Source organism: Gopherus evgoodei, chromosome 5, assembly GCF_007399415.2.
Source record: "Gopherus evgoodei ecotype Sinaloan lineage chromosome 5, rGopEvg1_v1.p, whole genome shotgun sequence".
In the NCBI taxonomy this organism is placed as follows: domain Eukaryota; kingdom Metazoa; phylum Chordata; order Testudines; family Testudinidae; genus Gopherus; species Gopherus evgoodei.
In genome coordinates, this window is record NC_044326.1 from 89,285,913 (window position 1) to 89,301,530 (window position 15,618).

A 15,618-nucleotide genomic window follows, 5' to 3' on the forward strand; every position below is an offset into this window, starting at 1 on the left:
GTCGGTTGAGAGCTCTCAACACCTCCTAAGATAGGTAAGGAGATGTATCTTTGGACATTCCAGTGTCCCTGCAGTTTGACACCTGTGTAGCATTTGGTTTATACTCTGGAATTTTGAAGTGCTAGAAAATAGCTACCTCTGTTTGTTTGAAAAACCTTTCCTCATTTTCAGTGTTGAGGATCATACCTACTTATGCAGTAAATAACTCTGTACATTCAGAGATCTTTCTGGCTGTCAGCTTGATGCCGGTTTGTCAATGTGACTATGAAAAAGAATCGCAGTGTGACAGCATGGTCCATTACCAGAAGTCAGGTTTTGTGAAAGACTTTTCTGCTCACTTGGGCTGCTGTTTCTAATTACCATGGTAATCTATTGTGAAATGTTAACCCTATAGTACATCGAAGAGTCATTGACAATGGATTACTCTACTTAGTCACCTCCTAGCCACACTTCCTTGTGTGCAGCAATGCTCACAATAAAAAGCAAAATTTACTAGTCATAAGAAAACATCTGATTGACATCAGAGAAGACTGGCAAATAACTTCCATTTTTCCTGCTTGCAAAAAAACTTCTTACCACCACCCATGGCTAGCTTAACTCTCCACAGGAAGATTTGGAACACTGTATCTTATTTTCCACACTCTCTCTCTCTCTCTCTCTCTCTCTCTCTCTCCATTTTATCATTTACTAAACCCTCAAAACAGGTGTTACTCTTACTTCATCCTTCCTTAGAAATGGTGAGCAAGACCCTTAGCTAAAGTCACTTGAGCTGCTCTAAGGGTTTTTTTAATTGTTTAATTCCATCTGAGAACATGAAGAAAAATTGTGGGCCTAATTCACAACTAGATCTTAACCAGGGAATGTGTAGAATATAGATGCTAGATTGGTACCCAAGAAAATATAGGGGTTGGTGTACCATAGTGGTGAATCAGTTTTTAGTCAGTTACACTGGTGTACAACTGGAGCAACACTGTGGTGTCAGGCCCTTTTATATGTTTTTGTCCTGATGCTTGACTAATCTATGTTCTGCATATTCCCTGATCGCACGCCATATATTACTTGGAATACTAGTTATAGGATGAATAATAGACAACATAATAGCCAAGCCCAGCTCACCTTATTCAAGCAAGTAGACTTATTGACCTCAATGGAACTGCTTGTGTGAGGAAGTGAGCAGGATCTGGCCTTCATCTTGTATAGCATTCTTCATACAATCTTTATTACTAATAATCTTCAAGTATAAACTCAAGCTGTGTGTGCACACGCGCGCTCTCTCTCAACAGAATTTGGTCCAATAAAAGATATTACCACACCCACCTTGTCTCTCTCAAAATAATTTTTTGCATATATTGATGTACAATGTACAGCTATAAGTCACTGAAGAGACAAATCCCGATAAAAGTTGATTGCTCCCAACCACGCTTTAATCTTGATGTCTTAACTCCAAAGAATATGGCCAAGGAGTATGGAGAACTATGGCTTAGCCTACTGTAGCTTAAAAGTACTATATCTGAGAGGGGAAAGTGTTTACTCTCACCATTGGCAAATTTAAAAACTAATAAAAGCAGTAAATTCTATAAAGCTCTGGATAAAAGTAGTATCTGGTCTCCCAGTGTGCCCTCTACTGCTTCTACAGAAACAAACTAGAAATAGTTTTTTGAAAGCATTACTGGTGCAACAATCACAAATTAAACCAAAAAACGTTTTTAAAACACAAAAAGACTTACAGGGACTGAGCTTGGTCTCACTGTAGTTGATGGCAAATGACCAATTCATTTAAATGGAAGCAGCAGCAGGGTAAACATACTTAAAATTATTAATCCAGTTTTTCTTATTTTTTCTTCAAGTTCTTAAGAGGATGTTACAAAAAGTAAATAAATAAAATGATAAAAGTATTTTATACTCTTCTCCCCATACCAGAGTAGCATTAGGATAAATCTAGTCAAAAAATTAAATGTGCTTTTTTAAAAAATGAATAAACATTCCTTTCCCCTAGCATTGAGCTGGTACATACTTTCACTTTCCATCTTCACCAAGAAACATACTGAAAATGTAACACTGGCCAGGCGATTTTCACTATCCAAATTGCAAACAGTAAAACAGAATAAAGTGTAAAAGATAAATATGATTTTACAATTATTTCCATTTTAACAATTAAGCAAAACTGAGCACCTAATGTTATAATATAAATGATCCCTAAATGCATGTTTGCTTTTTATTTGTTTAAAAAAACCACCATGAATGTAATTTATTTTGTATCTTTAATTTGCCTTTTCTGTAAATATTGATATACAATTAATAGTTTTGTCATCATAGTTGCATACGTTTAGGTAAGGTCCTTGTTGTCTCTATAAGAATAGCCATTCAGTAAATTAGTTTCTCAAGCCTTCCTCTTCTCTCCCCAGTGCTATAGTTTGAAAATCTCAGCCTTGTCTCATGTGGATTTGTTAGTGTTTGGCAGAACCAGATACTAAGTGTAAAAGAACACAAACTTTCTGCAGTAGGCTCAAAAGTTTGCTTCTTAATATACACCCCAGGGAACTTGATAGCCAAACTCGGAAAGGAGCAACTGCCCTCCTGTTCCTTAAACACCTTTGGCAAGTCAGAGAAAGATGTTTATGGTAATAAGTATTAGAGGGGTAGCGGTGTTAGTCTGGATATGTAAAAGCAGCAAAGAGTCCTGAGGCACCTTATAGACTAACAGACGTTTTGGAGCATGAGCTTTTGTGGGTACATCTGAGGAAGTGGGTATTCACCCACGAAAGCTCATGCTCCAAAACGTCTGTTAGTCTATAAGGTGCCTCAGGACTCTTTGCTGCTTTTATGGTAACAAGGGATTTGAAGCAGGTTCAGTGTCACTTTCCCCAGTTGGGACAGCACTCAACAAGCTGAACTAATTATGTAAGAGCTTAGTATTAGTCTTACCACAGTACAGCTCTGGAGTTAGTTGACTGAATGAAAGAAGAGCTAAAAAGCCCCATGCTGCTCTCAATGACAGCGGTGTAAAGGTAGAGACACTTTGTTTAAACAGAGGGCAACGTCTGGCTCCTAAAGTTGATTCAAGGAAGCACGGAGAAGCTGTGGTTCCTAGTGTTATGACAAACCATTTTATGTGAAGTGAGAGATTAGTATGTCAGAGCATAAACTGAAGGTTTTGTGCCCTGGTGGGGTACACATTAAACTAGAACCATTCGTGGGGGGACTGGAGCCTTAGTCAGCTGAAGTCACTGCAGTCTCAGAAAAGACGAGTGGGTCCCTGTAGTGGAAAATCAGAGCCTGGGGGGAGGGTTCCTATCTCCCACGCTCCTGGGTGCTGGGTTAGTTTGTCCAGGAGTTGCTTTCCCCATCTCTAGGCTGTAGGGCAGGCGCTTGGTCGCCGGGTGGACTGTGTCAGGCTGCTCTGGGGCGGTGCGAGGCACTCATTTCACCCACTCTCCTCCACCTCTTTTCTTTAGTGCCTGCAGCCGGCTGGGGCAGAACAGAGCACACCGCTCGCCCAGCCGCTAGAAGAGGAGGCAGCCAGTGCACCTTGCCGCGGAGCCACCCCAGCCGGAGCACCAGCTGCGCTTCCAGGGGGCTATGGCTAGTGATTCGCTCCGCCACCCCTGCTGCACGGTGCTGCCGGCCGCGGTGTTGCGGGCGGCTGGGCGAGAAGCGCAGCAGGACCCGCCCCCGCTTCCCCTGCTTCTGCCCCCAGGACTCGGCGGCGGCGCGCCCGGGCTGCTGCGGGTGACCTGCGGCCGCTCCGCGGCGCTGGACCCGGCGATCCGCGTGCCGCCGGGGCAGACGTGCGAGGTATCGGCGCTGGAGAGCGAAGAGCCGGGTCCGCCCAGCCCCGACGCCCTCTCCCCGCGGCGCTTCCCTTGCCGCTTCGGCCAAGGCCACTGCACCCACTACGGCGCCCCCAGCACCGGCCGTTACCGCCTGCGCCTCCAGCTGCGCTCGGGCTCGCCCCGCCGCCCGCTCCTGCTCCTGGCGCTGCAGGTGGAGGTGCTGGCCCGGCCGCCGCGCCTTCGCCGCCGCCGCCACCTGCCGCTGGAGGTGGAGTCGCGGCTGGGACTCAGCCCGCCCCTGGACGGCAACGTGCTGGGCTTCCCACGGCCGCTGCCGCCTCACCGTGCGGCCCCTGTCGGACGGCGGCGCCCCCCTGCCCGCCCACGGGCGCCTGGTGGACTCCGCCGGGCGCCCGCTGCCCCCTGGCTACAGCAGGGGGCAGCGGGCGGGGATCTGCTACCAGCCCACGGCGGCTGAGCCCTGGCCCAGCCGCGACTCCATCCCCGCGCGGGTGGAGCTGCTGGGCGGCCCCGAGCGGGAGTACTTCCAGGTGGTCGTGCGGCTGCGGGGCGGCGCGGAGAACACGGCCTCCTCCCTGGGCTTCAGGGCGCTGCTGGTGGCCGAGGTGCAGCAGTTCGTGCTCCCCGCCCTCACTCCCGACATGCTGGCGGCCGAGGACCTGGAGAGCCCCCCGGACCTGCTGCTCTTCAGCCTCACCACGCCCTGGCCCAGCCCCGGCGGGCGGGAAGGTGAGGATCTCCGACTGTGGGGCTACCTACTCAGCATGGACGAGCCCAACTCGCCGCTCACCTCCTTCACCCAGCGGGAGCGGAGGGAACTGAAGGCTCGCCTACCAGCCGCCCACGGTGGACTCGGACCAGGAGTGCATCTTCCAGGTGGAAATAAAGGTGTTGGACCCTGAGGGCGCCTCTTCGGAGCCCTTCGCCTTCATGGTGGTGGTGAAGCCCATGAACACGCTGGCCCCAGTGGCTACCTTCAGCCAAGCCGCCGGCCCCCAGCTGATGCTCTTCGAGGGGCAGGCAAGGCCTCTGTCTGGCACTCTGGAGGTAAGCGATGAGGATTATCTGAGTGAGGTGAAGGTCTGGGAGACACGGGGCCTGCAACATGGCAAGCTCAGGTTACTGGGTGCACCACCCAGCTGCAAGTACTTCACAGCAGCCAAGCTGGAGGCTGGGCAGGTTGTTTACCAGCACGATGGCAGCGAGCACAGCTACAGTCACAACACTGTGTTCCGCATGGAGGACGGGCAGCACCAGGTAGAGTTTCTTTTCCCCATCATCATTGCCCCTGTTGATGACCAGCCACCCCTGCTCAACGCCAACACCGGGCTGGTGCTGAGAGAGCGCCAGGCTGTCCAGCTCTCGCCCTTTGTTCTCAGTGCCACTGACATTGATTTCTGAAGAGTCGACTATTCGCTTTATACTTCAGGAAGACACTGAGGAGTCTGCCCACGTCTCACGCTCCCAGCACCTGGGTAAGCTGCTCCTGTACCAGACAGAGCCACTGGCATCCTTTGAGAGTGAAGAGGATGTGGAGGAGGCTGGTGGTGCTTCCTCCTCCTGGTGCTTTGTGGAAAGGGAGGGTGTGTATGAGAAGGTGGTGAGCGAATGGCTGCAGCAAGACATCCTGGATGGAAGGCTGTTCTACAGGCACACAGGACCCCATAGCACCAGTCCTGTGATGGGCCACTTTCTGTTCCGCCTCCAGGATGACAATGAGCCCCCTAACCAGTCTGGGGAGCAAGTGTTCACCATCAAAGTGCAACCAGTAGACAATTTGCCCCCGGAACTGTACCCAGGCATCAGCTTACGATGACAGTCTTGGAGTACCAGGTGACCTACTTCAGAAAGCGCTATCTGCACTAAACTGACCTGGACACAGATGATAGCGAGTTGAAATACACCCTGCTTACACCCCCAGCTGACATAGATGAGAAATGCCCTGTACTGGCTGAAGAGATTGTGCTGGCTGATAACCCTCTGTTGTCCATTATTCAGTTCACCCAAGGCCAGGTGAACCATCAGAAGGTGGCATACCGGCCGCCTGACCAGGAGCTGGGTATCACCCCAAGCGTGGTGCAGTTTAACTACAGTGTAGAGGACTCAGTGAGCAACACTGTGCTAGGGACTTTCACTCTCTTCCTGCAGCCAGTGGACAATCAGCCACCCCGGATCACCAACATGGGTTTCACTGTGCTTGAGGAGAGCAACTTCCTTCTCACCAGCAGTCAGTTGGATGCCACTGACCAGGGCACAGACACAGATCAAATTATATTAATCTTAAACTAAGCACCCCAGCATGGCCACCTTTGCTACCTGGAGGGGCTTATAGTCCAGGGAGAATCTTTCCTGCTAGATGATATTGCCAGTGGGCGTATATCCTACCAGCACAGTGGTGATGAGTCCACTAATGACTCCTATCAACTGGAAGTGAGTGATGGCATTCATCATGTGCCAATCACTGTTAGGATCACTGTGCAGCCAGTGGACGATGAAAGGCCTAGTATCACTCTACCTGGTGGTAATGAACTGCTGGGACCCTCTATAGATGTGCAAGAAAATGGTGTCACTGAGATCACTGCTTCCCTTCTCCAGGGCACTGTCATGGTATCTTTCCCCAATCTGAATCTTAGAGTCCAAAAGTTGGGATACCAGCATGAATTCCCCTAAGCTTAATTACCAGCTTAGATCTGATAAGCTGCCACCAATCAGGACTTGGAGTGCCTGATAAACTCTGGTCCTCCCAAAACCTTCCCTGGGGACCCCCAAGACCCAGACCCCCTGGATCTTAACACAAGGAAAGTAAACCCCTTCCCTCACCATTGCCTCTCCCAGACTTCCCCTCCCTGGGTTACCCTGGAAGATTACCGTGATTCAAACTCCTTGAATCTTAAAACAGGCAGGAATGTCCCTTCCCCCCTCCCCTTTCTCCCTCACCCAGAGGCAATACAGATTCAAGCTCCGTGAATCTAAAACAAAGGGATTCCACCCCTCTCCCCTCCCTTCTCCTTCTTCCCTGTTAGGTACAGACTCAATTCCCTTGAGCCTCAACAAGGGGGGAAAAATCAAACAGGTCTTAAAAAGCAAAACTTTTAATAAAAACAACTTTTTACTTTTTTTCTTTATCTCTGTAATTTAGATGGTAAAAGTTACAGGGTCTTTCAGCTTATAGAAATTGGAGAAAAAGCCTCCTCCAGCAGAAATATAACTTAAAATACTTCCAGCCAAATACACATTAGAACTCTGCCAGCCAGATACACATTTGCAAATAAAGAAAACCAATTAAAAAGACTAAACCGCATTTCTACTTGCACTTACTACTTGAATAGAAAATTAGAGCCTTTAGTGCATCCAGTCACTCTCAGATCCCAAAGAGAACACAGCAAAAACCAAAAACACAAACACAGGCTTCCCTCCACCGAGATTTTAAAGTATCTTGTCTCCTGATTGGTCCTCTGGTCAGGTGTTGCAGGTCACTGTTTGTTAACCCTTTACAGGTGAAAGAGGCATTAACCCTTAACTATCTGTTTATGACAGGCACAGATGAGGATACTGATGATCTGTCACTGACTTTCTTTGTGAGGGATCCACCCAAGCTGGGTGACATCCTGGTAAATTGGGTGCCCATGGAGAGATTCACCCAGCAAGACTTTATCAGTGGGACAGTAGTCTATGCTCACACTGGTGGAGAGATTGGCCTGAAGAAGAGGTTTGACTCTTTCAATCTGACCATCTCTGACCTGCCCTATGAATGGGTGGTGGGAGGCAGCACAGTACAAGGGGTGTGTGTGTCTGTGACTGCTGCCTGTGGACAGCATTGCACCTAAAGAGATTGTGGGGCCCAAGCTGTTCATTGTCTCAGAGGGAGGGAAGAAAGCTCTGACTCAGCAGCAGCTGGATACGGAGGATGTGGATACTCCCATGGATGACATTGTGTGCACCATCACAGTTCAGTCCACTTCTGGATACCTGGAGAACATCTCTCCAGCTCCTGGATCTGAAAAGTCTAGGGCTGGCACTGCCATTACTGCCTTCTCCATCAAAGATGTTCACCTGGGACATATCAGCTATATTCAGAGCATCCACAAGGAGGTGGAGCCCTTAGAGGACAGATTCACTTTCTGCTGCTCTGATGGCGTCAGTGTCTCCCCACACCACTTCTTCCCGATTATCATCATCCCTACCAATGATGAAAAGCCTGAGCTGTTTGTGCATGAGTTTGTGGTGCTGGAGGGAATGAGTCTGGTTATTGACACGCCCATCCTCAATGGTGCCGATGCTGATCTTCCCCCCAGACCACCTGCACTTCATCAGTGTTCCCCCCCAACCATGGGCGAATTGTGCAGCAGCTGACATCTGGTGCCATACCCATCCGCAACTTCACACTGGAGGAGATCCAGGAGGCCTCCACCATTGTTTATGAGCATGATGACTCAGAGATTAAAGAGGACAGCTTCAAAGTCCAGCTAAGTGATGGCCAGCACACAGTGGAACAGAAAGTGCTGATCATGGTGATCCTTGTGGATGATGAGACCCCTAGGATGACTATCAATGATGGGCTGGAGATAGAGATCAGTGAATCCAAGGTCATCACTAACAGAGACCTTAAAGCCACAGACATAGATTCAGAGAACAGGAACCTCACCTACGTTATCTGCTTGGCACCCAGGCAGGGTCTTCTGCAGTATCTGAGCAAACATGGGGAGCCATTAGGGAACATTACAGTGGGTATGAATTTCACCCAGGATGATATAGACCAGGGTTTTATCCATTCTGCTCATACTGGCCAACAAGGGGTCCGTGACCTGGTTAAATTTGATGTCACTGATGGCATTAACCCCTTGATAGACAGATATTTTTATATTACCATCAGCAGCATTGACATAGTCTTCCCTGAGGTGATTAACAAAGGGGTAACTCTGAAAGAGGGTGGGAAGGTGACACTCACAACTGACCTGCTCAGCACTAGTGACATTAACAGCCCTGATGAGAACCTGTGCTTCAGCATCACCCGGGCCCCTAGCCGAGGACACTTAGAGAGCTTGGACAATCCTGGGGTGCCTGTTGCTTCCTTCCTTCTCTCAGCTCCAGCTAGCTGGCAATAAGATTTACTACATCCACACTGCAGAGGATGAAGTGAAGATGGACAGCTTCGAGTTTGAAGTGACAGATGGCTATAATCCGGTCTTCTGCACCTTCAGGGTCTCCATTACGGACGTGGACAATAAAAAGCCAATTCTGACTATCAATGACCTTGTGGTTGAGGAAGGGAAGACCAAACTGATTCCCCCTTTGAGTTGACTGTGGAAGATCAGGACACCCCTGACCATTTGCTCCGTTTCACGGTTACCCAGGTCCCTGTCCATGGCCAGATTTTACGTAACAGCAGCTATCCTGTGACCAGCTTCACCAAACTAGATTTGAATGAGAATCTGATTAGCTATAGACCTGATAGCACAGAAACCAGCCAGGATAGTTTATTGTTCACTGTGACTGATGAGACCCACACAGACTTTTACATTTTCCCTGATAATATCCTGGAGATTCATCAACCCCAGCTGTTGAAGATCCAGATCAATCCCCTGGACAATGGGATGCCACAGTTAGTGGTGAACAAAGGTGCCCCAACTCTGAGAAACCTTCCAACTGGACACTTGGGTTTCTTGATCACCAGCAAGTCACTGAAGGCAGAAGACCGAGACAGCCCACACAAACTGCTGAAGTACAAAATCACAGATGGCCTAGAGCATGGATTCATCATTAATATTGGCCTTGGAAATGAGAGCATTAACACATTTACACAAGGTTGGTGCTAATGGATTTATTAATTTACAGCCTTTAGATCCAAGACTATACCTTAGACAATTCACTTGCTCACTTATGAGGTAATTTAAAGCTAAACTGGATTGTCTTTTAAAAATAATGACACAAACTTAAACCATTTACAAGGTACATGGGTAGCTTTGAAATTACAAATAAATACATTTTAAAAGGAAGCTGAAGGGCTTGTTTTACCGCCAACACTTAACCTAAAGTTCTCTCAAGACTTGATAAATCCCTAACATGTGGTCTAGTGGTTAGGTCCTGGTACAATGCATCGGGAGGCATAGGGTAAAATTTTGAAAAGCAACTGTGGGTATCTCTACAGAGCCCGTGCTGTGAGCCTGGATTAACAGACTCGGGATTGTGGGATTCACCCTAGTGCTCTAAAACTAGCTGTGTAGACAGCACTTTGAAGTTGCAGCTTGGGCTGGAGCTGGAGTGCTAAGCCTAGAGATGGGAGTTGGTTTCAGAACCTGAGCTGCAATTCAGTGTGGTGTCTATGCAGCTATTTTTTAGAGTACTAGCATGAACCCTGCAGACTCGAATCTGTTGACCCAGACTGGGAGGCTTACTGCTGGTTTGTTTCCATGCCCTATTGACTTTCAATGATATTTGAAAGGGATGCCTAAATCACATTTGAAACTGGGACTTGAGAGCCAAAATCACAGAAATACGTTAGAAAATTTTAGCCCTAGCCTCTATTCCTGTCTTGCTGTGTAAGCTATGAGAAGTCATTCCAAGTTTCTGTGCTTTGGTTTCAGTATCTGTAAAAATGGGGTTGAAGATGTTTGGAGACTTACTGATGATGTGTCAAAGTCTGATCTGGGACCCTGCCACAGGACACAAGTAATTTCCATTGATAGCAATGTGGAGTTACTCATCTCTTAGGGGGAAAATCAAGTCTTAATTTGGCCCCACAAGTGTTTTGACTCTAGACCTCTGTTCCAGCTCCCATGGGTAGATTCCTGACCAAAAGGTGGGGACAAAGGTAAAAAGGGGAAGGCAGCCACCTTTTTGTTTCTGAATTAAGAAAAAGAAGAAAAAGCTATTAGGTTGCAAATCACTATACTTAAAAATCTTTCAGTTAATCTTTCAAGCTCTAATATAGTAAAAATTGTTTACAATTCAGCTGGGAATGTTCCACACCTGTAAAGATTATGATTTCAATTCACTAAAAGTACTGAAATCAACCATGAGGCAAGCAGGTGCCACTGCTATTGAAGTCCACAGGAGTTAACACTCACATATGGCAGGGTAGCATAAGATCCAGGACATTTGCATTGCTGAGTTGGGTATGAAATAGGTATTTTAAGATGCATGAAGAGTGTTCACGTAAAACTCAAACTGTCAAGTTATTGTGTGTGAAGAAGCAAAAGTAAAAGATCATTAATGAGATTTGACTCAAACTTTTAGTAAGTTCAGAAATAGTCACAGTGTAAAGTAAAATTAATTAAAATTCCCACAGTTCCCACTATTTCATCTTATACCCAGACATTTGGAATAGCTTTGTGTGTTACAGGTTTCTTTTTTTTTTTTCTTAAAGCACAAAACTACCGGGATCAAGTTTTACTCCCCAGTATATAATTTAGGTGTAGTGTAGTCATTCTCATTATAATGTTGGTGAAGGGTTTCTGAATAAATTAATTGCAAATCAAGTTAACATTTTAAAATAATATATTAAGAATAGATTAAAACACAACATAAGTTAGGTTTTTTTTAACTTTAAACTAGTAATCCGGTTAATTACTGCTGCATTGCAGAGCAAGAACCATGGTAGGAACTAATGCTACCGCAATAGAGTTTGAGTTCTTGTTTATGCAATCTAAAGTGATATATCTTCTAAAACTGGCTTTTTCTTTGTCTAAGACAATGTTAAAGTAGTATTCTTCAAAAACAATTAGTAATTTATGGGACGATTATCAAGTATTATTTATTGAATTAAAATACTAAAGTTCAAAATGTATTGGTAAGTGTTATGTTCTGCAGTAAAATGCTTTGGTGATTCACTAGCATGTTTCTTTTATCAGCTGATATTGATGAAATGAAGATCAGCTATGTCTTGAAAGAAGGTGATAGTTCTACCAGTGACATCTTCTACTTCTCCATTGAAGACAATGGTAAGGTTATACTTATATGTACTATACCTTAAAATGAGATCTAGCAACAGAATAGTATTGATATTGGAATTAATAAAATACTTCACTCTATTTTACTGCACGTTCATGAGTTTTATGTACAGTGTTGTACAGAGATAATGGATGAATCACTTACTAAATATATAATGTTAAAATTAATGTAAATTGCTAAGGCAAACTAAATGGTGTAAGAAATTCTTAATGGGTTACAAAATCTTTCACCATGGTGTTACTAATTCAAATCTTGCCACAGTTCAGTAGTAAGTAGAAGTTGTTAACATATGATTGCTGTTCTATGGAAAGCTGTTGTTGGTTCTAGTCCAGTTCCTTGTGTTCAGCCAAGCGCATTACAAAAACGTAATCATACTATAGGTGGTCCTTGTTAATAGTGTCAGCAGAGAGACCATGTTTGTGCAGCTTGAGACCATGCTCAGATCAAAAGTTTATACAATCAGTATACTTCAGAAATTAATTTACAAGATATATAAACCCAGAAATGTATGCTAAATGCCCCACTGACCATGCCACAGGCCAGGCAATACAGATGTGAAATACATTGTAGCTTACATTTTAAAATATTTTTTTCAGTGATTGTAAAATACTCTGGTGCTCTCTGCTTAGCTGAGGACAACCCAGAGTGAATAATTTGGTAGCATTGCTGACACAGTCAGGGCCGGCTCCAGGCCCCAGCGCGCCAAGCGTGTGCTTGGGGCGGCATGCCGCGGGGGGTGCTCTGCCGATTGCTGGGAGGGCGGCAGGCGGCTCCGGTGGACCTCTCGCAGGCGTCCCTGCGGAGCGTCCGCCGGTCACGCGGCTCCGGTGAAGCATCCGCAGGCACACCTGCGGGAGGTCCACCGGAGCTGCGGGAGGTCCACCGGAGCCGCGGGACCGGCGGACCCTCCGCAGGGATGCCTGCGAGAGATCCACCGGAGCCGCGGGACCTGCGAGCGGCAGAGCACCCCCCGCATCGTGCTTGGGGCGGCGAAATGGCTAGAGCCGGCCCTGGATACAATTAGCCCCTATGGCCCTGATCTTTCAGTTATCTCGGTGTAGGCAGACTTCTGTTCCTTCATGGAGCCCTATTTGGTTTTGGTGGGAGCGTGTGGGTAAAGGTATCCACCCACCCACAGTAATTTGTAAGATAGGGGCCTTAGCTTGCATTTTTCATTTTAACTTGGCAGTTCATCTGTAAGATATTTGAGTGAACATTCATAAACAATACCCATAGTACAAGGGATCTAAGAGGACAGTTATGCCCTTATTTCATGTGTATCAGGTCATAATAGCTATAGTCTCACAGTGGTTTCATTTTAGCCCTTAAAACAAATCTGTTGAAGTCTTAAGAACTGCACCTTACCAAATACAGTTGACTGTGTGTTAAACCACACAACATATCTCTTACTAAACACAAAAACCTACATTTAAATTAACATTCTTCAGGTTTTAAAGTCAATCACTCAAAAGATAGGAAATGCCTGAATTAAAGTTTCCTGTGTAACCATAATTCAGCCCCTTTGTGTGTATATGTTATTGTTGGTGTCACTAAGCATAACCCTACGTAACTTGGGAGGGTGGAAGGCCACAAGAGTATGGAGCCTTCCTGGTTTTAGGCCTCAGCAGACAAGAGTCCCTCCATGTTTGAACTTTAATCAACCTAAAAGGCCAGGTGTAACAGCCGTTATCAGTTGCAACAGTTCTAACTGGTCTAAAGCAGAAATAATGAGGCCTGTGCACCTTTAGCAGAAGGACAAGATAACTTGCAGAAGGAAAACTTACTAACGAGCTGCCACGGCCAAGATTGCTTAATGCACCTGCGCTTACGTAATTGCTACAGGGGGAGGAAGGAGAAAGAGGGAGGGGAAACGGGGAATTGCTAGTCAGTGAGAAAAGTTCTCATGGATATAAAGGAACAGACTGCTTGTTTTAGGTGTGCTTGATCTGAGTCAATCTCCCTGCACCGCTTTGAGATCTCAAATAGACTTGGTTTGCTTCTCCACCCTGGTGTGTTTATTGGCGCGGCACACCAGGCGACGGACCCCCCCGCTGTTGCTTGGCCTCAGGCAGTTATCTGCCGGCAACATTATGATATAGTCTTTAATTACATGACCACGGATTATTTTTTTCACAGAAACCCTGCTTCACTTAGTGCACAGGGTAGACCTGCTTTGGGGATGAATCAGGGTTGTTTAGTGAAAGAGACTATTGTCTGTCGTTTGTCAAAGTTATAAACTGAAAATAGATTCTTATAATGGGACATACTTTGGACAACCTTAATAATAGACTGTGCTACCAACCCCTCCTATGATAAAGGATACCTTCTTACTCAGATTATATAGACCATAGTGGGAGAGGTTGTGAACAGCATACATAAAGAGAGTTGTTGGGTTTTTTTGCTTTTAGGAAACACTTTCTGGTTTCTGCACATGCTGAAAAATTTATAGATCCGTTAAGGCAAATAGGTTTGTGTTTGTGAAGCGTGTTGGCTGTTGGGAAGGAGGAACCTGTTGAACTTTCAGAGGTTAAATATGTTAGCCCAGCTGTGGGGTCTCATGACAAGATGTAAATATTACACTGGTCTATAGCCATGTTACAGAGATTAGATTGCTTTAGCTTCATTAACTTTCGCCATGGAGCTTTCTCAAAGGTGTTTTGTCAGGGGCCAGCCTGCAGCAGATCCAGTCTTGTGGCAAGCCAATGAGTGAAGCTATCTGACTGTGCAACTTGATTGGCTGCTGGAGTCTACAGGCTGATACTTAAGCTCAGTAGCAGCAGCAGGCCAGTGGCTGCTCAACACATTCCTTGCCTACAGCTGCACTTGGTCCTGTCCCTGCTTCCACTGCCTCTAGCCTTTCTCCTGTGCCCCAGCCCCAGCCTGTATATGGTCCTGCTCCAGCCCCCAGCTCCTTCCTGACCTCTGACTCCTAGCTCAGACTCTCGGCTCCACCTTCAAACTGAAACACATATCAGAGGGGTAGCCGTGTTAGTCTGGATCTGTAAAAGCAGCAAAGAGTCCTGTGGCACCTTATAGACTAACAGACTTTTTGGAGCATGAGCTTTCGTGGGTGAATACCCACTTCGTCAGATGCATGTAGTGGAAATTTCCAGGGGCAGGTATATATATGCAGGCAAGCTAGAGATAAAGAGGCAGTTCAATCAGGGAGGATGAGGCCCTGTTCTAGCAGTTGAGGTGTGAAAACCAAGGGAGGAGAAACTGATTCTGTAATTGGCAAGCCATTCACAGTCTTTGTTTAATCCTGAGCTAATGGTGTCAAATTTGCAGATGAACTGAAGCTCAGCAGTTTCTCTTTGAAGTCTAGTCCTGAAGTTTTTTTGCTGCAGGATGGCCACCTTAAGGTCTGCTATAGTGTGGCCAGGGAGGCTGAAGTGTTCTCCTACAGGTTTTTGTATATTGCCATTCCTAATATCTGATTTGTGAACTGAAATACCTTTGGCATAGGCTTTTGTCTTTGACTCCCAGCTACCACCTTTGGCTTCGCTCGGACCTGCCCCATCTGGATTCAACTCTAACTGGTAGGCAGGACTGTTGATCCAAGCATTAGGCAGGACTGTCCACGATTAAGTCACCGACACATTTGCACATGCAGATATGGTGATATAAAGTGATTCAAATTTACTGCATAGATGTAGCTCTTGCAACTCCTCTTTATATTGTAAAATGCAATATGCTTTTAGTATCTCAGTGTATGTAGACTACATGAAAGAGGGAGATCAGAACTGTTTTATCCAAGCTTATATAATCTGTCGGTCTGATCTTGGAAGATACTCAGCAGCTTTGCTCCTAGTAGAGTTAAGGGCACTCTGCACCTCACAGTATCAGATCCAGTGTTGCACACGATTACTTTACA

General features: G+C 46.2%; 1 protein-coding gene across 1 annotated transcript in view; it reads left to right on the plus strand.

Annotated features, from left to right (window-relative positions):
* Positions 1–3,579: 3,579 nt before the first annotated feature.
* The window catches only part of FREM3 (FRAS1 related extracellular matrix 3), a 40,634-nt gene continuing 28,595 nt past the window's right edge, over positions 3,580–15,618 (plus strand). The window contains 12 exon segments of the mRNA XM_030565074.1: positions 3,580–4,128; positions 4,238–4,618; positions 4,620–5,189; positions 5,191–5,602; positions 5,605–6,390; positions 7,332–7,593; positions 7,595–8,081; positions 8,083–8,121; positions 8,123–8,863; positions 8,865–9,078; positions 9,081–9,599; positions 11,645–11,734. Coding sequence (XP_030420934.1) covers positions 3,580–4,128; positions 4,238–4,618; positions 4,620–5,189; positions 5,191–5,602; positions 5,605–6,390; positions 7,332–7,593; positions 7,595–8,081; positions 8,083–8,121; positions 8,123–8,863; positions 8,865–9,078; positions 9,081–9,599; positions 11,645–11,734 — 5,050 coding nt within the window.